Source organism: Cajanus cajan, chromosome 9, assembly GCF_000230855.2.
Source record: "Cajanus cajan strain Asha chromosome 9, NIPB_CcT2T_4, whole genome shotgun sequence".
NCBI classification, from domain to species: Eukaryota; Viridiplantae; Streptophyta; class Magnoliopsida; order Fabales; family Fabaceae; genus Cajanus; species Cajanus cajan.
The window spans coordinates 53,622,534-53,646,863 of NC_138525.1; the positions used below are offsets into that span (position 1 = coordinate 53,622,534).

Consider the following 24,330-nt stretch of genomic DNA (forward strand, 5'->3'; position numbering starts at 1 on the left):
TTTGTTGATGGAAAAAATGTAGTTGAAAAAGATAGTCCCAATAAAAGTGATTAACTACATTTTTTTTTAAAGAAATTAGCCATCAATAAAATTAATGAATATTTCACACTAATAATTTATTTTTAAAAATATAAATATTTGTATTGTCTTAATCAATTAAAAATTATATTACATATAATTTTTAATGTAATTATTATAAATATTAAGGGGGTGTATTGGTTTAGGATTTCGTAGGAATTTAAAAGACTTTTTTTGAGTAAAAAAGTCCATTGGTATTCAATCAGGATTTTATGTCACTTAAAAACAATCTAGTGGTATTCAATCTGGATTTTCAAGATTTTTTAAAGAGTCCATTAAAATCCACTGATATTCATTTGAAATTTTTTACAACTTAAAAATAATCCATTGGTATTCAAAAATATTAGGATTTTAAAGGATTGTTGTGTGAGAGGGATTTTGAAGGACTTTCTAGTGTTATCTATAAATACCAGATTCATAAAACAATCCCATCCAAACCTATCGGATTTTGAAGGATTGTTTGAAGTGATTTTTCAAGTGTTTCAAGAATTTTCAAGTGAATTTTTCAACTTTCTTTTCTATGCTCCTGTCTTCTCCATTTTTTCTCTACTAATAATACTACACTATTGTTCATTGCTCATATATAATATTGTAGTACTGCTCTCATCCCATTCCCCTATTTTGTGAAACTCTGATATGTAAATAATAGTGTCATTGACTTGCTATATTTTTCTGTTCATTCTCTTTAATTGACTTGCTTTATTTTATTCTATGTAGTTGAATTTTTTCCTTTACATAACACAAAAAAATGCTTGAAATTTCAACTTTTAAGTGGTAATTTTTTTTATAATACACACGTCAAGAAAAGAAAAAGGTGAAAGATGAAATTGATATCATAATCTCTACAATATATATATATATATATATATATATATATATATATATATATATATATATATATATATATAAGATGAATTTGTTAGGGTTTCTGTGAGTAGAATGAGATGAAAATGGATCTTAGTTGGGAGAAGAACCCTTTCATCATAAAAACTACGAACTCTCTCATTCCCTTGAATTTGTTACTCTTATCCCTCCTCCTTTTATAACTCAACAATTATTTTATTTTTTTTACTATGAATTTTTCTTTTTATTTTTATATTGTGAAATTAAGATTTTTTTATATTTTAAAAAAAGAAAATTAACATAAGACATTGCAGTATCTAATTTTTTAGGGTTTAGGATTTATGTCTTCATTAGCTTATTTTTTAAAAAAGGAATTATTGTTAAAATATTTGTTAAAATAATTTACATTTATAAATATCGTTAAAAATTATCATATAATATATAACTAAAATAATATATATATATATATATATATATATATATATTCTCTATATCTAAATACTTCCGTTTATATAAAAAAAATGATATATCTAAATATTTTCTCAGTATCGAATATAATGATTTTTTTTATATAAAAAATTATCTTATGTTTCTATATTTTCGTTTTTACATTTTTTTTATAATGACTGAGGTATTTGATTCATTTGGATAGTCAAGATATATTCGATATTGTATGATTGATGTGCTTCTAAAAATAATAATATAATGTTATTGATTTTGTCTCTTATCCATAATTATTTATATAACTAATTTTCAACATATATTGTTTTAGTAATTCAAATGGGAGATTCACAAGGAAATAATAAAGTAAAAGGAAAAGAGAAAGAAAACTATGAAGCTTGGACCAAGGAGGATTCCGATGAATTGTTACAATTGATAGTGGATGCTATAAAAAGAGGATAAGATATTATGGAGAATTATTATTATTATTTATCTAGACATTATTATTTTTATTATTATTTTTGTCTTTCACTCTTTTTAAATTTGAATGTATGAAATTTTTTTAAAATCTTATCAAATGTCAAAACTCCACAAAATCCCACAGAATTCATTAAAATCCTGATTTAAAAGTCTTGCAAAATCCATTAAAATCCTGATTTTAAGTCTTATAAAATCCTGCAAAATCTTAAAAGTCATGAAAATCCTACAAAGTCTTTTAAAATTCGCAGGATTTTTTTTAACTAAAAAAGTTCTTTAAAATTCTAATCCAATACACCCCCTAAAAATCTTGTCATTTATGACAATAACAATTTAATTATATTAAGATGATACTAAATACAAATTTATATATTGTCTTGTTGAAGAAAATTATATTATAACTCATTTGTCATCAAATATGAACTTTTTAGGACAGAAAAAGTCACACCTACCATAGAATGAAATACTTTTCATGATGGTAATATGGACTCATCCACATAAAAAAAAGAGAGTATTAATATGTTAAAATACTACAATTGATATTTATGTTATGATAAATATTTACCTGTCATAAAATGTTTGGATATTCTATGTTACACTAAAAAAAAGTATCTTATAGTAATATATATCTTTTAGTGACATAATAATTTATCACTAAAAATTATCTTTAACTACAAATACAATATATGTTAATATATGTTAGTAAATATATTCTCATAATTATTAAAAATATAGTATAGATTATAGTAACACATAATATATGTTGTTAAATCATAATTATAATCAATATTAAAGTTGTGTATGAATATAAGCTAAATAAATTTATATTTACATATATTATATCTAAAATATTTTTTTTATGTTACTATATATAACATTTATTCAACTATTGAACTAATATTAAAAGCCTCGTGTCCATAGGTGTTAGCACCTTAAAATTTAACTCTATTAATATTTTTTTTTTAATTTAAAATTGTATTAATATTTCATTAGGTTAATTTCTATAATTATTCACAAGATATTTTGTAACTTTAATCCAACATGTTTAGCTAAGCAATAATGTATGAACATTTTCTATAATTAGCTAAGCAATAATGTATGAACATTTTCGTGAAAGTTGCAATACAATTCTGAAAGGTAAATATAACAATTAATCCTAAATTAATTAAACTTATGTATGTTCTTTCATCAAAAGAGTTGTATATATTATTCGTTCCACACTTCTCTACAAAATTATACAAATTTATTACACGAATACAATTCATCGAATATTCTATGTCATTAATGTTATTGTGGTATTTATCACAAAATTAAGTACAGGTTAGTAATATATTCTTTTTAACATATCTTTCATTAGTTAAAATTTGTTAAAGACTATAAAATTATGAAAAAAATTTGTTAATAAAGCGCAAAATTTATCAAAATTTATGATTTTTAATAAATTTTAAACAATATTAAATGTTTTTAAAAGAACCTGGTTCTAACCTTTCTCTAGGATTTTGTATATACTCTTACAAGTTAGATCCTTCTCCTATGGGAACATACAAGCTTAATTGTGATGTTGTTATTAAGAATGGAGTCACATCTTATGACACTATAGTTTGTGATTCATGAGATAATTTTATTGTGACTTTCTCTTACAATTTGGGTTTATGTTTGATAGTTTAATTTGAACTTTAGATTATCTACCATGACCTTAAATATATTTGTGATAGGCATCTCATTGGAGCTATCTTAGTAGATATCGAGTCGACTTTGACAAGTTAAGTTTTTAAACGATGGTTACTTTGCATACCGTTCAAGTTACTCCTTGGTGAACAAAGTAGTTAATTAATGTTGTTGGTAATGATCACAAAGTGACATGTACACACATTTTTCTTGAAACCAACCATGTTGTTGATAACATGACTAAACATGGATGTTTGTTATCAAAGGGGTCCATATTTTTCAGGACCTTCCTCTTTGATTCAATTAGCTTTGTTTGTTGATTTGTCAGTAATTTCTTTCTTTAGAAGGTTTTAATTTGAACTTTAACATCTTTTATATATATATATATATATATATATATATATATATATATATGTTTATTCTAAGAATAAGTTTATTTAAATTTATTCCGTTCAATAACTCATGTTATATATCAAATTTTGACAATCTAACCGTAGAATTTAAAATTCTTAATACATCGATCAAATCTGAAATTTTTTTAAAAAATTGAAAACTATTTGATACTTCATTTCATTAATTCAAATTTATGTATAATCATAAAAATATTTTACACGTTGACTAGAATTGATGAAAAAAAGTATCAAATGATTTTCAAATTTTTAAAAAAATTATAGACTTGATCTATGTATTAAGAACTTTAAATTCAACTGTTAGGTTCTTGAGACTTAATGTAGAACATGTGTTATTAAATGGAATAAATCTAAATAGACTTAGTCTTGAAGTAAATAAATCTCTCTTTATATACATATATATATATATATATATATATATATATATATATATATATATTTGTTTATTTTATTTCTACTTGACTAACAATTTTTTTAGATGTTAAAATTTACTTTTCGTGTTGTACTGTGCAAATACAATTATGTTATATTTACGTTCATACATAGAAAAGGTTATGAATAACTCTAATAGGGGTGATCTTTTTATTTTTTAAAATATTTCTTATGCTATATATTTATATGTTTAGTGTGATTAATTTGTCAAAGAATTATTGGAAGCAAATCTGCATTATCATTCTCTTGATATGGAATTCGTTTAGAGGACATGTTAGTTCGACTGTAAAATTCGATTTGAATTTTTAATATAGGATCTTTTCTGTGTTTGATTCTAAATGAATATTTGAGGATTTACAATCAATTTTTCTCGGTGTTTTATTTGATTAATGACTAAAATAGAAAGAAAAGAAAACATGAAAGAAATAAATAAAATAGTAGAAATAAAAGAAAAATAGGGTAAAAAAGATGCGTTAGGTTCAAAAAAATAATACATAGAAGTAAGAAAATTTCTATATAATAAGTAAAAAAAAAAGAAGAAATAAACAAACATATATTAAAGAATTATTTATACTAAGTAAAAAAATAAACTTAACTTTAAAATGAACTTTTTATTGCAATAATTTTCCATGGTTTTATTGTACTTGCTCTATTTTTTAATTATTGATTTTTTAGACGAATTTAATTTTTATTTATTTGGTGTTTTCAAAGTTTAGTATAATAATTTTTTTTCAACTATACTCTTACTTTCTACTTTTTGATGCTTACTCAACTTTTAATTGATTAACACATTTATAACTAACACATATTTATTATAAAATAAAAACAAATTATAATTAATAGAATATTTTTATGGGTTACAAGAAATTTATATTTGGTTGATGATTAACTTGAGAATTTTATAGAATTTCTTCTTCTTATGCAAATTTGTTCAAAAGTTAAGGATACTAAACCCCAATATAAATATTTTTTATTGCTTAGAAAGGTAAGTATTAGTTTTTTTTTTTTTTTTTTTTAATTTCTACATTAAATTTTTTCTTCTAAAAATCTTTTTATTTTCTTAAATTTTTTTGTTGGCTTTATTTTACACCCGGAGGATATCATTATCAACATTGAAGCAAACATATAATTAATTTAAGAAAGATATTTGTTGATACTTTTTTTAACATATATTTTGAAACAATTTTTAATTTGTAGGTTAATTGTTGATTTTGGACACTTCGATGACTTATTTTATGTACAACCAGATGTATTTTGTAACATTCTGAATTTTTTAATTAAAAATTATATATTTGCTGATTAATACTTATTATATTTTTCTTATAATTATTTGGGTTGGTTTTAATAACTGTTTTAATTATTTTATATGTATATGTATATAGATATATTGTAAGGTTTTATAATTAATTAATTAAATTATTATTTGAGGAAAGAGTTGAGTAATTTGGGATAGTTATTTTAGTTATTGAATTAAGAGGTAGTTGAGTTTTAAAAAGGAAGGTTTTTGAATAATTGTATTTTCCTAACATTTTAGATGTGATTATGAATCTTTAATCCTAAAATATCAGTTTATAAGATAAGAATTATCTTCACTTATATATTTTTTAATCAACTTATCTCAAGTCAATGTAAGATTTGAATTTTTTCTGATATCAATAAAATTTAGCCAATAATTTATGATGACAAAAGTTTACAAAATTGACAAAGTGAAAATGCATACGGAACCTAGATAGTTAATTTAAGAACAAACGTGATTGTGAAAATAACTGGACATTCATCATATTTTTTCAACTAACCACGCCATTTTCATTCAAAATTCGCGAATATCTTCCCATGCAAGCTAACATTTTCCCTGGAAATTCCGTTTATGCGTCATTGGACACGTCAATTCTGCTTAAAAACGTAAAAGTTATAATTATTTTCTTTTTAATTAATGTAAAAAATCTGAAAATTTACTAAGGTGAACCTAGTGGTCTTGATGGGGAATTAATTTGAGCAAAGAATATTTTCATCATAGCATCAAACACCCTAAACGTGTAGAAATTGAATGCACCTAACAAGAAAAGAACATGTACCTAATTAATGTTTGGGTAAATTATGCAGAATGATGGTGTCATTGTCATACCATTCCATTCATGATCTGAAAGTGGTTCGGAATTTGGAATACGAAGCAAAGGGAGGAAAGAAACAGACAAAAACAATTCTCAAAAGTTGAAGCAAGCTACAAAAAAGAAAATAAAATTAACCAAAATTTGTCACTAAAATTTACACTAAATTAAGATCTATGGGAACAATTCTTGATATGAAGTGCAACTTAACCATCTAAAGCTGCTAACAAATTTGAACTATAAAAAACTCCCTACCCTAAAAAAAACATCAGAAATCAAAATCCAACCGCAGCAACTCCAGTTTCACGAGTAATACTCATGAATCACTTTAAATGTGGTGGCATTACGCATACAATTAGTAAAGCAGAAATGATGGGAAAAGAATGGAAGAGCACAACGTGCTTCTGCCTTCCATTTGCTTTTTTACCACTTATCGCCGAAAGAAACAACGTGCATGTTTGGTTACACGTCTAAAACGTGATTCAGAGCAAAAATCACGTTTAAAACGTAAAAGTTATAACTGATAATTTCCATTCTAACGTGATTTATCACGTTGAAAATCTGAACCAAACACACACAAAGACTACTTGAAAATCAAGACAAGAATAGTGGGCATTCCTAAATAGAAAACAAGTATCAAAAGAAAACACACAAGTTCATTGCATTGGATGAATTAATTCAATTCGTTACATAATATTCAAAATGCTAATACAGCCTTAGAAAGTTAATACTAGTTAACAATCAACATATCAATGCAACAGAAATTGGAGATGGAAAAGCAAGTATATGTATAGCATTTCATACCATTTCCTACCTCCAAGCAAGGATCAAAATGAATAATAAACTAGAACGGTGGAACCACATTCATCAAGAAACCAAATCTTCCAGGACTACTAAATTGAATTAAAATCTATTTGCCACTTCCATCAGGTGGGATCTCCACTACTAGAAATTATTGAATTCCCTGTAGATATAAGAAAAGAAGTTACAAAATATATAAAGTTGCGTATATAAGAAAAGCAGGATTTTCTGATAATAGAAATTATTGATGTACAGGAATTTTCTTAATAGTGTGTTTGGATGAGGAATTTAAATGGAGTAATTCATTTATTTGATGAATTTCAAATTCTTTGAGGTGAAATACCTTGTTTGGATGGAGAATTTACAAGGAATTTGAAATTCAAGTATTTGTGAAATTTTTTAAAATAGTAGAATTTCAAATTCTTCCAAAAAAGTAAGAATTTGAAATTCCTCATATTTTTTTCTTCTTATTTCACTTATATATTTTATCTTATCTCTTATCTCTTCATATTTTTAATTATTGGATATTTAAAAATATTTTTAAAATTATTAAATATTATCTAATATTAATTTTTTAAATTATTAAATATTTAAAAATTAGCTAATATTTATTTTTATAAAATTTATTTTAAAAATCTCAACATATAAATATATTTTTTAAAACAATTTTACCATGGTGGAATCAAATTATCATATCCAACCCAATAATTTAAAATTTGAAAATTTTGAATTGACTTATCCAAACAAAATATTTTAAGAATGATAGAAATTGAAATTAAAACAATTCAAATACCAAAGATTTAAAATTCTTTAAATTTATAAAATTCTTTATCCAAACATACCATAAAAGTTTAAGGATAAATTTATAGATTTTCCTTAACTTGAAGACGTAAAATTATCTCCTAAGGATCTCTAAAATAAAGCTTCAAATCACTTGTGTGTTGTCATCATTGGCATTATATTTGTGAAAACATTTATAATGCAAAAAACAAAAAAGGCTTTAAAAATCGATAGTTTAGATAATTAGGTGGTAAAATTTTTTGGTACGGATATCATCATGCGGAAGCTGGAATGGAACTATCGATGTTCCCACGTTCATGACACTTCAACACGAGGTGAAATTTCGGTATATCCATGCGGTTTCCCCTCCATTTTATCTATAGACTAAATTAAAGTTTCAATCAGTCAAACACCTAGTGATTGCATTTTGAAGTCAATTTAATCTTTGTACATAATATATTCTCAAACAGATTGGCTTAGTGCCGGGATAGTTCGAAGAGAATAATGGCTTCTGAGAACAAAATGACACCAACTTGGGAGTGAGCTATCCTATTTTACAGGTTACCTTCATGAATAAACAAGTTGCCAATAAACAGTAACACTCGCGTGCAGTATAAATATTTATTAGCATATAGAAAGATCCCTAGCAAGAAGATTTTTAGTTTGGATTCGTTAACAATTACTGTAGGCCAGAAACTACTTGAGGAATCTAACATCACCAACCTTAGGTCTGCCAAATACTCTTCACTTTCTGTTACAATGTAAGCGATTGCATATTGATCATCCATTATGTTGACATTACTGGGAACTATCTCAATATCCAAAATACCTTGCCTAGAGACAGTGCTTGAATTTTTGTGCATCAACATTAAAGCAGTAAAGGAAAACAAGACTAGCATGCTTTGCAAAACAATATTGAAGAATAATTCTCGAACCTGTTGCCATTGCTATTACTCTAAATGCATTAAAAGGAAGTTCTATTTTAGCTGTGTATTCACAAACATCTAATTTGACTTGCTGCTTCAGCAGTCAGAATACATGAAATATTTGACAGGACAGAAAGGAGCATAAAAAATATTTTGAGTATACCATTCAAGGATTTATCAAGGTTTTTCATGAATTTTTTCACTGTGCATAAAGTGCCTTATAATCTCAACCCTTCTTTGATAAAGATATCCGTCCTCCTCCTAAGGATTCTAATACTAGGAAGAGCTTAAATCATTATAAAATAGGCCCCACTTCAGGTACGTAGACTGCTAGCCTCAGCTGGTCATCCAGTTCAGCTAGCAACAAGTGAAGTTGACTATAAGAAGGGTGATATATATCGGAAGCTGCAAATTGATGAATTCTCTTATTGATTTCAATCCAGCTAGATCCAGGGCATCTCTTCTCTACACCCTGATCCTTCATGGTTGTTCGAATCTTTGCAACCTCATCCCATCTATTTATTTCAGCATACATGTTAACAAGGAGACTGTAATGCCCACTGTTACTTGGCTCCAAAGCCATCAGATTCTGAACAGCAATGTGAGCTATTTCCATGTTTTTGTGAAGCTTACACCCATTCAATAAGGCACCCCAAATAAAAGAATTAGGTTCAAGTGCCATGTTTCTGATCATCTCTAAAGCATCCTCAAGCGAACCAGCTTTGCTCAATAGGTCAACCATGCATCCATAGTGTTCAACTTGAGGAATTATACCATAATACTGGGTCATGCTCGTAAACCTGCGACGACCCTCTTCTATAAGCCCTGCATGTGTGCAAGCAGTTAGGATACTAATGAATGTAACTGCATTTGGCTGGATTCTTTTCCTCTCCATTTCACCAAACATTCTTAGCGCTTCTTCCACATAGCCGTGTGTTGCGAGCCCATCAATGATAGAATTCCAACAAAACAAGTTTTTATTTTGCAATTTGTAGAACACCAAGAGGGACCTATCTATGCTCCCACATTTTGCATACATATCAATCAGTGAAGACCCAATATATACATCAAGATCAAATCCATGCAGCATCAAGTAAAGGTGTACCTCCTTTCCTAAGTCAAGGGCTCCTAGATGAGCACAAGCTGAAATGACAGTGGTCATGGTCACTTCATCAGGAATCATTCCTTTTTCGATCATGTCATGAAAAAGTGCTATCACATCGCTATATCTTTTGTTCCGAGAATAGCAATTCATCATGGTTGTCCAAGAAATAATATCCCTTACTGGCATTTGGTTAAACAAAAACTCAGCAGACTCGGCATTCCCTAATTTTACAAACCCATCAATCATGGCATTCCATGTAGCTATATTCTTTTCAGGCATCTCATCAAACAATCTCCCTGCAGAAGCCATATCCCCATCCCGAACATATGCCGAAATCATTACAGTCCAAGCAAAAACATCTCTTTCAGGCATATCATCAAACACCTTTCTCGAGCTACCCACTTCACCCAAAGTCGAATAAAACTCAACCAAAGTAGTCTGCACAAAGACATGTGAATCAAACCCATATTTCCAAATATGGCCATGAACAGCTTTCCCAAACCCCGAATCCTCCAACAAAGTGCAAGCCTTGATCAAAGATGAAAACGAATAGCTGGTGGGCATGACATTGTTCCTCAGCATGTGCATATAATACACCAATGCCAAGTCTGAGTGACAGCAATGAACACAACCTCTAATCAACGCATTATAAACCAAAGCATTAGGATTTTGCATGTGGGCAAAAGCTGAAGTTGCCAAATCAATGCAAGAAAGGGTTGAACATGCACTTATAAATTGATTGATCAAGAAGCAAACTTGGGTGGTGTTAGTCTTGATCATGGAGGCATAGACCGATTCTAGTGATTTTGGGCTGAAACATCTCTTTATATGGCCCAGAATTGTCTCTTTGAGAGTGAGTATGTACATTGCAGGGCTTAACAGTGTGTTTAAGAATTGACAACATTTTACATTTTGAGTCAGCTAAAATGTTGAAAGCAGATGATGTTTCTTGGTATGACAATCTCTAACATATAATTAATTATCCAGCAGAGCACAAGTGAGACAAGGATGAAGCAATTAACTACTTACGTGAGATGGAGAGTCCCGTTCCCATGACATGAGGGTTTGGTCTTCGGTGGTAAGGGTTTCGTTCCAATTCGCGACACTGCTTTACGAATTACGAATTTAGGAACAAAATAGGTGTTTAAAATAATGCTTGGCCCTCCCACGTTATGCCAATGTTCAACTAAAAATATCATATGAGTAGGGGCTTAAGGGTTCAACATGTGACATTCGGGTTTAATTAATTTTTGTTTCTCATGTATGAATGTAATTTATGACTGCTGTAAATTCTTTTTAGCTTATTTCAAAAACCATCTTAGTGCTTATTCCAACGAGTTTCATGATAAAATATATGGCATAAACTCATGTAACAAGTTATTGAATAAGAGCTCAATTTAAACTTTACATAATATCTTCTACTTGGTTATTTTCTTGTTATCCTTTCATTGGATGACATGTTTGAGATCCTGTATTTGTATTTTTCACTCTCAAAAGACAACAACTGGTGGATTTACTGTTAACAAAATTTCTCGGATGAGCCTGTATGAATATGATGAGTGGTCATGTGTATACATGAAAACAGTAGTTTTCAGAAAGTGAAACAAAATAAAATTTTCTTTGAAGGTTGTTTTCATCGTATAAATATAGAATGCAATTTTTGGGTTTTATTGTGATTAAAGACCATAGATTTAATAGAAAAAATACAGCAAAATTTAACAACTCTGGAGGCGGGCAATGCTTTTCCCTCTTGACAAGATTGAAGTGGGTATGGTGAGTCTTGGTTTGAATGGTTTTAGTGGTGGTCGTATGGCCCCAACAAATGGCTCAAAGGATGAGAATGCCTCCATTTTCTGTCTGAATTTAAAGAAACGTTTGGTAAAGATGTGTATGTTTAGTTAATGTTAGACAAAATTGATTTTGTTTACAAACGTCGGTTTGACTAAAGTGATAAAAACTAGTTTTCATGTGAAGTGAAAAAAAAAATGTACAACGTATACACCAAACATGCTTCTAGGACAAAAAATTTAAATATGAATCACTTCATTTCAAAATCAATTTTATTCAAAATTAATTCTACAATCACTTACCTAAACACGTCACTTTAGTGTTTGTTGCGTTCATGGACCAAATGTCTGAAAAGAAAAACAATTTTTTACACCGTTCTGCTTGTTTGCAAATTTTGCTTTGTTGACGAGATTCCTAATCAAAATATGAGAAGCAGAGATGGAGAGAATTCGAGATTTGGGAAAGTATAAAGCTTGAAAATATGAGGTAGTGTTTCGATAGACAATTTGGAATGCATAAAAGTTTAATTGCTTCTATTAATTTTTTTTAAAAATTTTAAAAAGACTTCCCCGTAAATTTTCCAATTAAAATACGAACAACAGTGGTATCTATACTTCTATATTATTTTTTGAACTATTTATTTTGTTTTGCCTTTCTACTTTACTTTAACTAAATACCTCACAATCTTTTGACTCATTGATTTTTTTCTTCTTATTTTATTTTTATTTTTTCTTTAAAATAAAGAAGCACATAGTGCCTCTTTTCCTATGTGAAAAAATAAGGGAAATGCTAATAATGAGATATCAAAATAAAAAAATACAACATTTTCCCACACTATAATCAACATTCTCGAATCAAAGGATAACTAACGTCAGAATGAAGACAAGGAGATTGAAAGGCATATGAAATATAATAATAGGATGATGAAAATTATAAATTACTTTTCACAAACAAATTAAAATTCCACACCTTTCTATATGGTATACAACATTACAAATATATTATAAAAATAATTTAGAATAAATATTGACCTAATCTTGCTTAGAGTATCTCTAGTGACAAATCTTTGGAGAGTTTCTTAATCCAAACAACTGATCCTTAAAAAAAACTTGTCATTGAAAGAGGCTTAGGTGGCGTTAAAATTGTTTAAAATCTGTTTTTTGAGTTGTTTCTACAAGTAACAGTTATTTAAATATAAGCATATTATTTTTTTTAATTGAAAAAGAGGGAAAGGGAAGAGAAGAGAAAGGAAGAGATGATGGATGCAATCGGCGGAAGAGGCGTGCGGTGGAGCAGCACGACGGGGTAATAAGGAGAGAAGAAGAAGAAGAAGAGTGGCGTGACGTGGCGTGGGAAGAAGAGAAAAAGAAGGAGAAGTGTGTTGTTGGAAAAGAAAGAGAAAATGGAAAAAAAATGAAAAAGAAAAAAATGAGAGAAAGACATTAGAGGAATAGAGTGAAATTAAAAAAAATACAAACATGGTACATTGGAAAATTTAAAAAAACAAATGGATTGTTGGAGGAATTGAACATTGCAATCGTTGGATTTTTTATTTATTTAAAAAATTAGTAATTTTTATTTTAGTATAAATAGTATTATAAGAGGACCAAAATTTTTATCCAAATCTTTTCAATCTTGAATTTTGTTTCTCTCATTTTCAGTTAAATTTTGTGTTTAATTTTTTTGCATTAAGGATCCTAACCAGTATAATTATCATTATCAGTATTATTACCATCTTTTGCAAAACCAAACACTTGTACGAGTGATAATTTTGAAAATCCTCAAAATTTTGTATATCCACCACCATTTCCAATGAATCCACCACCATGTCTTACTAGTGAAAATTCTTGTAACTCACAATTTCCTATGTTTCCACCACCCTCACCCATCCCAAACATCAGTCCTACGACTCCTTCATCCAACCTAGACCCTCCTAATAGCGAACCTAAATCACCTCTCATGGGAGTGATAATAGTATTGTAGAAAAAATCTCGTGCCATTCACAATTCCAAATGATATAATTTTAGTTCAATCATGATTGAATATTTCGAAGGATCCAATTATTAAAATTGATCAATCGTTAAATCAATATTGAAAACAAATAAAAGAAATATACAACAACAATGATGACCACGATTGATTTAAAACTAGAACTATCACTCAATTAATTATAATGAAGTTCAAAATAAAAAAATTATAAAATATTGAGTTCCTTGAAATTATTTTAAAAAAATTCATTGTTGGAGTAAAAATAGAATATAATTGATTAAAACTGATATGGCACAATAGAAAAATCGATGCACCAAACACTATCAGTTTCAATGCGTGCACAGACAACATATCGACGACAGTTTCTAATAAATTTGTTTAAAATCATTGTACGAGGTCAACAACAACCTTCCGGAGGGGCAAAAAGAGATGTTAACTTGTATTAATTAACGACTTCTAATGAGGCATTGTGTGCTTATTTAACATTAACGATTCTTTGTCTATAATCCGAGAATATAAACATCAGTACTTTATTGGCTGCGGGCGCAATAAAATAGAAAGCATGCCAAGTTGAAATCACCTGTTGACATTGCAACAAAACAAGTATTAACCTACAAGATCATAAATAGTAGATGAAATGTCCAAATACATAAATAGAAGATGAAAGAAACAAAATTCGTAAGTCATATATTTGCAAGTGCTATATAGGTGTTTCTTTCACAGTGGATCTCAATTTAGCACAAACCAATGGCCATTGCTTAGTCATGGTTTAAAATATATAATGAAAATATTCTTTCATTTCTTGGCTTTACCAAGTGATGGACACAAAGATCTTGTGTATTTGTATATGTTGCGATGGAGGGTGTTAGGCGAATAATAAAAGAATAAGAATAAGTGAAAAGATTAGAAAGAAAGAGTTCACATTGAATGACCGAAACATAGAACAGAGTTCACTCAGTCACAACTTCAGGATCAGCACTCTTGTTATCAGTGATGGCATCTTCAATATCAGCTCTCTTGTTATCATCGACAGCTTCTTCAATATCAACTCTCTTGTTATCAGTGATGGTTTCTTCAATATCAGCTCTCTTGTTATCATTGATGGCTTCTTCAATAGCAGCTCTCTTGTTATCATTGATGGGTTCTTCAATAGCAGCTCTCTTGTTATCATTGATGGCTTCTTCAATAGCAGCTCTCTTGTTATCATTGACAATATCAGCTCTCTTGTTATCAGGGATGGCTTCCTCAATATCAGCTCTATTGTTATCAGGGATGGCTTCCTCATTGACAATGCGCAGATCTGGATAATTTCTATGGTTCAAAGAATGTAACCAAAGAGCAACAGTTCCTTCCTTCTGTTCCGTGGAAGAGATATGAGAATATATGTACTTCATTTTGAACTCCTCAGCTTCTTTCTCATAATCTTTCATTGACAACTCTTCATGGCTATCTTTCCACTTCTGGTTATATGAAGAAAAGAAGCACTCATCCAAATATAATCCAACCTCAGGGGCAGTAGGCACATTAATGTTAACATCCCTGCATTTAGGAAAACAGAAGTGAAAAAAAAAAATATTCAATGAGAATCACGCTGCATTTCAAATAGAAACTTATAGATAACACAAAACAATAGAAGTTGCACTCACTGCTGAAAAGCTTTGTCAATAAGTGACTCCGGTGCACAATTTCTCATGATTGCCACTGCCAAACCAATCATCTTGCGTATCTGATGAAGCATGAAGCTCTGTCCCACAACCTCGCACTTTACAAATTCCATGCCCTCAACTACAAGAGTGGTGTTTGCATTGAATGAAATAATGTAACGACGAGCAGCAGGGTCCTCAGCTTTTGTTCTAGTGGTGAAGTTATGGAAATTATGAGTCCCTACAAAATACTTTAAAATCTTGTTAAATCTCTCCCTCTCCTTCTCACCATAACAGAACCCACTTCCATTGGTAGACTCATCCTCTCCATTCACTTTTTCTTCCTCAAGGATGTCTGAATTTTTCACAGATTCATCATTCAAAGGAGTACCCTCTTCACGAACAGGAATCACAGTCTCAATATCAGTTTTAGAGTTCACGTCACCCGTATTATCATTCACAGATGCCTCATTTAAATGATTATCATCAACTTTGCTCAAAGAAACCCCCACATCATCTGTAACACTAGAATCAACCACAACATTTTTGTTTGATGAAATACCAGCATCAACATCCATAGCTTCTAGTTCCAGATTGTGCTTACGATTACCAACTAATCCTACCACCTTTCGACCTCTCTCAGAACACTCGAAACACTTAACAAGCTCGTTTCCAGATCCCAAACTAGCCATGACAGTCTCTCTATCACGATGACAACATGGATCAAGAGCAAACACAGGAATGAGATAGACATACCTCCTCCGATCACAGAACTTCTTGGCATTAAAAGAACCTGTCACACGCTTGTAACCAAAGATCCTTATCTGAGAGGTAAGATTTGAATTAAGGCGGTCAACAAGGCCAGGTGGATCAATATAGAATCGGCCTGAGACAACCTGACCAACAGCACTAACTCCTTTATCTGTTCTAGCAGAGCGAGCCCAGTCGTACCGTTTAGGAATTCCACGATCCTGTTCAGGTACAGCTCCAGACACATATAAAGCTTCTTCTAGATCACCTTCAATGGTCTTTGCACCAGGGTTTTTCTGCATACCCTGATAGCCAACACCACAGTAAGCAAAGAAAATAGCTACCTTATGGCGTTTGTATCTTATCTTACTGCCTGTGGTAGTTGCACATTCTTCATCATCAGAGGTTGTGGTGGACATCTTCAACTTCTTGGGCTCTGGCTCCTCCACAGCTACTGGAGGTGGTGGAGGCAAGGATGAAGTTGTCAGCATTGTATCTGAGTTTTCCATTGTTTAGAAGTGACAAGAATATGACTGGTAGAAGGATAAGAGACCAAGTAAGAGGCAAGTTTGAAAGTTAAAGTTGTTGTCATCATCAATGTAGAGTTTACCCTGAGCTGCTAGAGAACTATTCAAAGCTATAATCTGTCAAAAAGAAAGCCATAACTTTTAATAATTTATATTAGTTTAACTTCATAGAAAATTATAGTTAGAAACAGTAGTCAAATGCAATTCCCATCTAACAGGAAAGCTGACATAGAGTGTATCTCCTAACAGTTATGAAGGTAAAATCTTCTCAACAAGCAATACATACGATGTCCATATCCTGGGTTTCTTATTTCTTATTTATCAGATGCATATCTATGCACACAAACTCCAAATGAAGTTAAAAACTAAAACATGTCAGGATAAAAATGAAGATATATTTATTAAATAGCTCAATTCAATTTCATATGCTTCTCAGCTGAAAACCCACAGTACATTGTCTAACAGATATTATAAGGTCATCAAGCAGATCAAATTAGAACCCTATTCAACTATAAATATTTAGCAGTCGATAAAAAGCCTTATTGATCTAAAACTAGTGATGCTGAATGAAAAAGAAAATGCACAAGTGATTTGAAAATTGAAAGTGAATAAGAAGTATTTCTGTCCTAGTTGATCCCAATTCGACATTAAAAGTATATTAATTTTTCCCCAATAACCGAATACCTTGCAGAATTCACAAACAGAATTATATTCCCATTCCAAGTAACAATTACTGAAAACCTGTCATTTTACTGACTTTTATTCCTCCCGATGACAGACAATGCCAACAGGACACAGAAAAAGCCTTAAAAAACTAACTTGATATACAAAACTACCCAACCTTCCCATACTTGACCAAATAACAATGTACAAGCAACTCACTGCTCTGTCTTTATAAAATGAGGAGTCAACAGTGTGCACTGGCGAAGCTAATAAGAAACTATTACACACTCCAAAACTAGTTAGGCTCTATTACTTTATACTGGTTTCAACTTTCAACAGTGAGCGACTCCTGTCTTTTCCAAAAGAAAATCTTTAGATCTTCAGAAAAGATACACAGATATAGCAGCATCGCAAAGGGCCATCTCAATGAATTTGGCGTTTTTTTTTTCCTCTTTTCATCATTTTATTTGATAGCTAATAAGCACCCAATCGTCCCCCATCCAATGACCTCTCACATTCAACTCCCAAACTCTTATTAGAACTTCAACATTTTAAAAACCAACAAATTAAAAATTAAAAAAATTCTATTCCATGCATAAACAGAGCAATTGCTTAAGCTTAATCACATCAAATATAAAGTAATTTCTTAAATTAAAATCGCAAAAAGCAAATGAGAAGATACCTGTGGCGCACGCTGACAATGACGAATCCTGTGGCCGTTGGCGCGGTGGACAAACACGCGAACTCTGGCGACGGACGCACGAACACTATGGTGGGCGCGCACGCAGAAGAAACAGCATTGTCAACACACTAAACAAACCCTAAGTTATCGCAGCAATGGAGTGAGTGTGAGTGTGAGTGGGCCACTGGATTGGGTTGAGTTGAGGCTCGATACAACACTGATTAGTTTTTTTTTTTCGTGAGTGGGAGTGGGCCATTATGTGGGCTGTACTGGGCCGTCATTTGTTGTCTGAAATATGAAAAAGACATCTATTGTTATGTGTAATGTATAAGAAATTAAGAGTCCATGATACATGCAGTGGAATCAAAACAATCTAAAATAATTTCAAAGTCAAATTGTGGTTTTCATGTTTTAGCATTATATAAATTATTAATAATCTAATTCTTAATAATTTGGTACGGTTTTCTACAGAGGGTACATTCTAAGAGTAGACATAGAACATGATTTTCCGTAACATGTATGTATAATCTGCCAATAAGTTTGAATCTTGCATCCTTAATCTGAGAGTTTAATTGAAATCTTAGTATATTTGAGCAAGTTCTATTTGCTATTCTCCTTTCAAGGAAGTTTCTGCCATGCAATGAAACTTTGCTCTAGTTATAGTACTTGGTTTCTGGCATTATAATCCAATATTTATATAAAATACTTATAATAATATGTTTTCCTCAACAATTTAAGAATATAAAATAGAAAATATATTTACACTAGAGATATATTAACTATTTTAAAAAATCCAATATTACAAATTTCATTTTACATATATTATGGATGCTTGCTCTCCGATATATTATTAGCTTTTATGAAGTTTAGATAGTGACGTATCTAAATCATCCACTCGGGTTTCGAAGCATGTTAAAGCTTAAAAAATAATGAAAAAAAAAATACATGAAGGGAAAAACAATATGTAATAAGTGGTGCAAGTGTCTTATTAATGTCGGGAATAATTTTGAAGAAATAAATAAATTTAAAAAATATAATATATTAATTAAATTAACCAACTTTATTAATACCAATAAATTAGATAATTAGATCTTATAAAAAGAACAAAGAATACATTTTAACTCCAAATCAACATAAATATTAAATAAAAGATTAATAGTTATTAGTGTTACTCTTAGAGTATTTCCAATGCATAGTGTGTGTATTTTACTAATAAATAACAGTGCTTATTAGGTATACAATCATGTTTCCAAGGAATTCTTAGAAAGGAATGAATCACTATGAAATTCTAAGAGAGTCATCTACGAAGCTATTAAAGCCTATTTCTTTCTTTTGTACATATTATTTTGTGTATATTTTGATGGCTTGAAAATTGGAGGAAGATTTAGAATAATTACTTGAAGATCTAAAAATCCAAGCTTTTTCTTGAAGGCTAGGGTGGTGTACCTAGTCTTCTTTGAGGTGCACCTGATTCTTCTTTCATCCTTATGACTTCTTAATTTTGTATTCATATGGTTTTGTGTGTTTATATATATTTCATATTTTTTATCTTATATTTTTGAATCAAATAGTGCAGGAATTTATTTCATTATAATATTCCTTTTAGGAGTGTAATTAGTATATTGGGAATGGTGTAACTAGAAAGGAGTTTTTGACTTATTAACCTTGAATGACCCATGAAAACATCTCTTGGATGCATAACCTTTGAAGTTAGATATCTACTTATGTGGTATACAAGTGGTTAGATGTTAACATCAAAGAGGGATAAGATGTCTTATTATTATTCATTCAAGACTCAAATAAATCACATGAATTTTGTCTAATCACACCTTTCACATCTTGCCAAGTGGTAAGCTCCCATGGGCTCTTTGAGTTTTAGGATAGTGACATTTTTTTAAGAGGAAAATAATGTAACTATAGTTAATTATCTTAAGTACAAGTTAACTTAATCTCAATTACACTTAATCATGGTTAGGTTAACTTGCACCATAGACTATCAAACGCTATATAGGTTCTTCCTCCTATGTACACACACTTTTGAGCATTTTGAAAATAAAATTCAAATTTGTTCTCTCTAAAAGTCTTGTTCTCTCTCTTGGAGAAATTCTCTCTTTGTGAACTTTTATTAAGGAATTTTTTCTTGTTACAAGTTCTTCACATTATGCTTATCTTCACTTGAAGTGGCATATGCCTCCTCATTCCTCCTCCATCATTTGAAGATTTCTTTTGAGTTGGTTGATCTATGAAAGAAGATTGGGCAAACATCAAAGCTAATTAAAGAGGAAAATCAACATCTCCAAGCTAGTTTCATAATTAGCAACTCTCATTGGAATGTGATGACATGATATAGGAAATTGCTTAAAAATAAGAAACTCTTAAATAAACAATATTGTTTAAAAACCACTCTCACAAATAAAAAAAAATATTTATTATGTTTAATTAAATTAATATTTAATTATAATAATTACATTAATTTTTTAAGTTGTCAAAAAGTGAAGTATAAATTAAAAAAAAATTACAAAAGTGTAGGTTGCTTATAAGACCTTACTATTGGAACAAAAGTTTTAAAAAAATGTAGTATGAGTTGTTTAAAATAATGTGACATTGTAGATCTCTTTCAAAGTATATAAGAATGTACCTTAATAAGTTACTTAATTATAAAAACTACTATTGAAGATGCAATTATATATTAAATATGAATAATTATCTTAAATTGGAGCATTATAAGTTTTTCTTTGAAAATAATGGCTATTTTTTTCAATAAGAATAATTTAAATATATACAAGGAAATATATATATATTTTTAAATTTTTTAAAAATTTAAAAATTTAATTGATTTATTAAAAAATTTTAATTTAACGATTAGATTGTTAAAATTCAATATTAATAATGAGTTATTGAGTAAACTAATTCTACCAAATTTATATTTGAAGCAAATGAATCTCTCTATATATATACATATCTTTAGTTATATTTTTAATTGCACATCAATTATCTTAAGTGTGACTTTCTCTTTCTATCATTATTTTTAATTGCACATCAATCCTTATGAAAAATATAAAAATTATTAGGTGGAACTAGAAACCATGTTATTTGACTATTTTTTATATGACATATAATAATGTTATTAATTTTTCTTCATAATTTAAAAATTTAAATACATATTATATAAAAATTGACATAGACATAAATATTTAGTGTTCTTCTATTACCTAATAAATTTTTCAGTCATTGAAAAAGAATGTAAATAATATCGCAAGAAATTCTTTAACAATCATTTAAAATTATCAAAAATTATTAGTTTAAATGATTCAACACTTATATTTTTTAATTAAAAACTAAGATTCAATCCTTGATTTAAGTAAGCATAAAGTTTCAGTTGAAAGTATCATTTTATATGTATAAAAGACGACAGGATGAGAAGGAGCTATACCTCCACAAATTGACTTAAAAAGAAAAAAAATAAAGGTTTACAAGTTTTAGGTATGGAAAGGTAAGGTGCCAACCCATTGAAGCATTTTATAGTCACCAAAGCGAACTGCATGCTCGTTATGGCAACATCTGTCCCATTAGAAGAACTGACTGGATGCACGGTAGCCGAAAGCCTGCATAATGCTCAACCATATATCTCTTTTATAACTATCTTTTAATTTATCTTTCTCCTTCATACTAACTTTCTTTTTAACGTACTATACTATAGTATGACTGAAGGGCTAGATACCAGCAATAACCCTTTTATCTTTGCTCCCTCTAACAGCAGCAACTATTTCATAAGTACATATAATCCAAATATTCAATGCTAGCTAGCCGTAACAAACGACTCAGTATTAATCCACACTCTACAAAGTTAAAAAAAAATGAAGGTATTCTTAATTTTTAATAAAAGCTATTTATTGATTGGTTAGTTATTGTTCTAGAGACATGGATGAGTAACAACATTGTTAATACTTATATATATCGAATGTACGCCTAAATATGCTCTCTCTTCATGTGGGGACCATTTGGATCGATGTCCTTCCTCAGAGGGCAGACAGGTCTATGGAGATCCATTATTGAGTATCTCTATGGCAAATAATGCATTACAGAGAACCATATGCATGCCTTGTAGCTTGCTAGCTAACTTAATTATTAAAGCATATACAACTAATAATTAAACTAGAACAAAAGTTGTTGATATGATGGGAAATGTGAAAGGTTTAGAAAAATGTCATGGCCAAGGTCTTTTAACTTATAAATATAGTTTTTGGGTTATAATATATAGAATGTAATGTATTTTAATTAGCAATAATACTCTGAAGTAGGGTACTTTTCTTTTCTATTATTTAATTCTCAGGTGTGGTTTATTGGGAGCAAAAAGGCCACAACTGAAAGGCACTCAGGTGTTCTGAATTGCCTCGAAAATCGCCCATAATAGGAAACGAAGTAGTACAAGTATTTGCATATAAAAATATATATATATTTTTTTTTCTCTCTTAGCTTTCACAGAAATGATGAATATGATCGACACATTGATGAGTGCAATTTTGGAATAATATCAGAGTTACAAGGGGGTGCAGTTAAATGTGTTAAGGAATGGGCAATAATTGGAGCTTGTAAGGCTTGGCATATAGTATTTTATTTAAGGCACCAATGATGAAACTGAATCTAGTGGCAAGCTTTCTTTACACGTATGAAAATGAAGGCGAGGGTTGGGTTCGAAGGCTTGGAAACATGTTTGGTGTCCCCATTATGAATCCTCCCTCGTGTCTTCTTCAAATCAAGCACTTTAAGTGGATTCCAACTCCTCCTCAACCATTTATAAGATTCACCAATTAGTGGATTTCCCTTTCACGCACCTAACCCTTTGAAAACCAAGCCATTAAACTAGAAATCAGATCCCTCCCATTCTTTAAAATATTACTGTTTTCAGATACCACTCTCATGATAATATTTGATCGAGGTTGGCTCTGTCAAATCAAATCAAGGTTCCCAATGGTTACCATCTCTTCAGCTTCAATAGTTAATTGTAGCTAGGGTATGTTAGGAATTAGGATCATCTTCACTTTTAATTAGTTTTATTTTATATTAGCCCCAGATCTTATTCCCTTTATCTTTAGTCTTAAAATATGGTCTAGTGAGGATCATAATAATATCTGCGTCAGATTAAGGCTTATTAAAATTAACCATTGTGTTTGTGCTTGTGTCTTTTTCCAACTTTGTCTGACAAAAGGGTGAACATTGATGCCCTGTATACAAGTTGGGAGGTACAGGACCAAGCAGGTTCATGTACTGTGAGTCTGAGACTAATTGTCATATACCTTCTTCAAAATGACTACCCTTTGTTTGGTAATGGCGTGACCAACTCATTTCACGCATAGCACCTTGACTATAAGGAATAGGGGTGGCTGGTTGGTTGGCAATAATGGAAGTAGTTTCGTGATCCAATGGTGAGACTTGGGGTTTTACTTTTAGCATTAGCATAGGGTTACTCATTTCAGAATGTTAGGCAATGCAAAATGTGCACAATTGGAGTAAGGAAAATATGGCAAAATGCAAACATGATGAATAATTGCTAACCACATTGGTATAGTATCTATGCTATGCTCCTACCTAAAATTTGAAATTTATATCGATCGAACAATTATTATTAACAAGGCAAAGCATGCTCTACATCGCTTTCTGGGTATACACATCGTGGACTTTTAGTCACAGTTAAAAATTGAGGCTATTCCTTTCTCCTACACACATGACTCATGATATGACAACGATATGCTTGCATCGTATTGCATTGCATGCGAAATTAACGGACTTCTTTTCACCACCCAACCTTACTGTTGATATAACTACTATATATTGTTCACATAAATTTATATATTTCAGAATCTCAAAATAAAAAATTACACTACGAAAATAGGTTTAATTAATTTCCAACTCACATTTGTGTCAGTGTGCTGGGTATGTCCTCCAAAAACGACAAACCTCCCAATTAATTATTAAAGTTCATACTATTTCTTTTGAATCCAAATGTCAATGCATTTTCAACACGCGTGTACTTCTTAACCAGTGTTCCATTTTACCTGCATGACAAGGGGGTATCTTGACAACTGTATTGTAATGTACAGCTGTCACTACTCCCGTGAAAGATTAATAATCTGGCTCAGATTGTGGAAATGAGGGTAAAGACACCAAGTTCAAGATTTCACATGGTTTTTGCTTCTTTAATTCATTTTCTTCATCTTC

At 30.1% G+C, this 24,330-nt stretch overlaps 2 protein-coding genes across 6 annotated transcripts; both read right to left on the minus strand.

Moving 5' to 3' along the window:
- Positions 1-7,095: 7,095 nt before the first annotated feature.
- On the minus strand, positions 7,096-11,661 carry LOC109789168 (basic helix loop helix DNA-binding superfamily protein). 3 transcript variants are annotated; one of them, XM_083063791.1, is made up of 3 exons: positions 11,099-11,390; positions 8,762-10,677; positions 7,096-7,421 (listed from the first exon to the last, which is right to left on the minus strand). In XM_083063791.1, the coding sequence occupies exons 1-2, from the start codon at positions 11,121-11,123 to the stop codon at positions 9,260-9,262; spliced, it is 1,443 nt and encodes a 480-aa protein (XP_082919917.1). In that variant the 5' UTR covers positions 11,124-11,390; the 3' UTR covers positions 7,096-7,421; positions 8,762-9,259. The 3 variants fall into 3 exon arrangements, 2 of the variants coding, with proteins under 2 accessions (XP_082919917.1, XP_020203663.2); XR_002238804.3 differs by lacking the exon at positions 8,762-10,677 and having other exon boundaries at positions 11,099-11,661; XM_020348074.3 differs by having other exon boundaries at positions 8,762-11,391.
- Positions 11,662-14,507: 2,846 nt separating this feature from the next.
- Positions 14,508-18,281, minus strand: LOC109788372 (uncharacterized). 3 transcript variants are annotated; one of them, XM_020347082.3, is made up of 4 exons: positions 18,112-18,281; positions 16,850-16,883; positions 15,493-16,772; positions 14,508-15,385 (listed from the first exon to the last, which is right to left on the minus strand). In XM_020347082.3, exons 3-4 carry the CDS (start codon positions 16,746-16,748, stop codon positions 14,797-14,799), a joined length of 1,845 nt encoding a protein of 614 aa, XP_020202671.2. In that variant the 5' UTR covers positions 16,749-16,772; positions 16,850-16,883; positions 18,112-18,281; the 3' UTR covers positions 14,508-14,796. The 3 variants fall into 3 exon arrangements, with proteins under 3 accessions (XP_020202671.2, XP_020202679.2, XP_082919564.1); XM_020347090.3 differs by lacking the exon at positions 16,850-16,883; XM_083063438.1 differs by having other exon boundaries at positions 15,493-16,883.
- Positions 18,282-24,330: the final 6,049 nt, after the last annotated feature.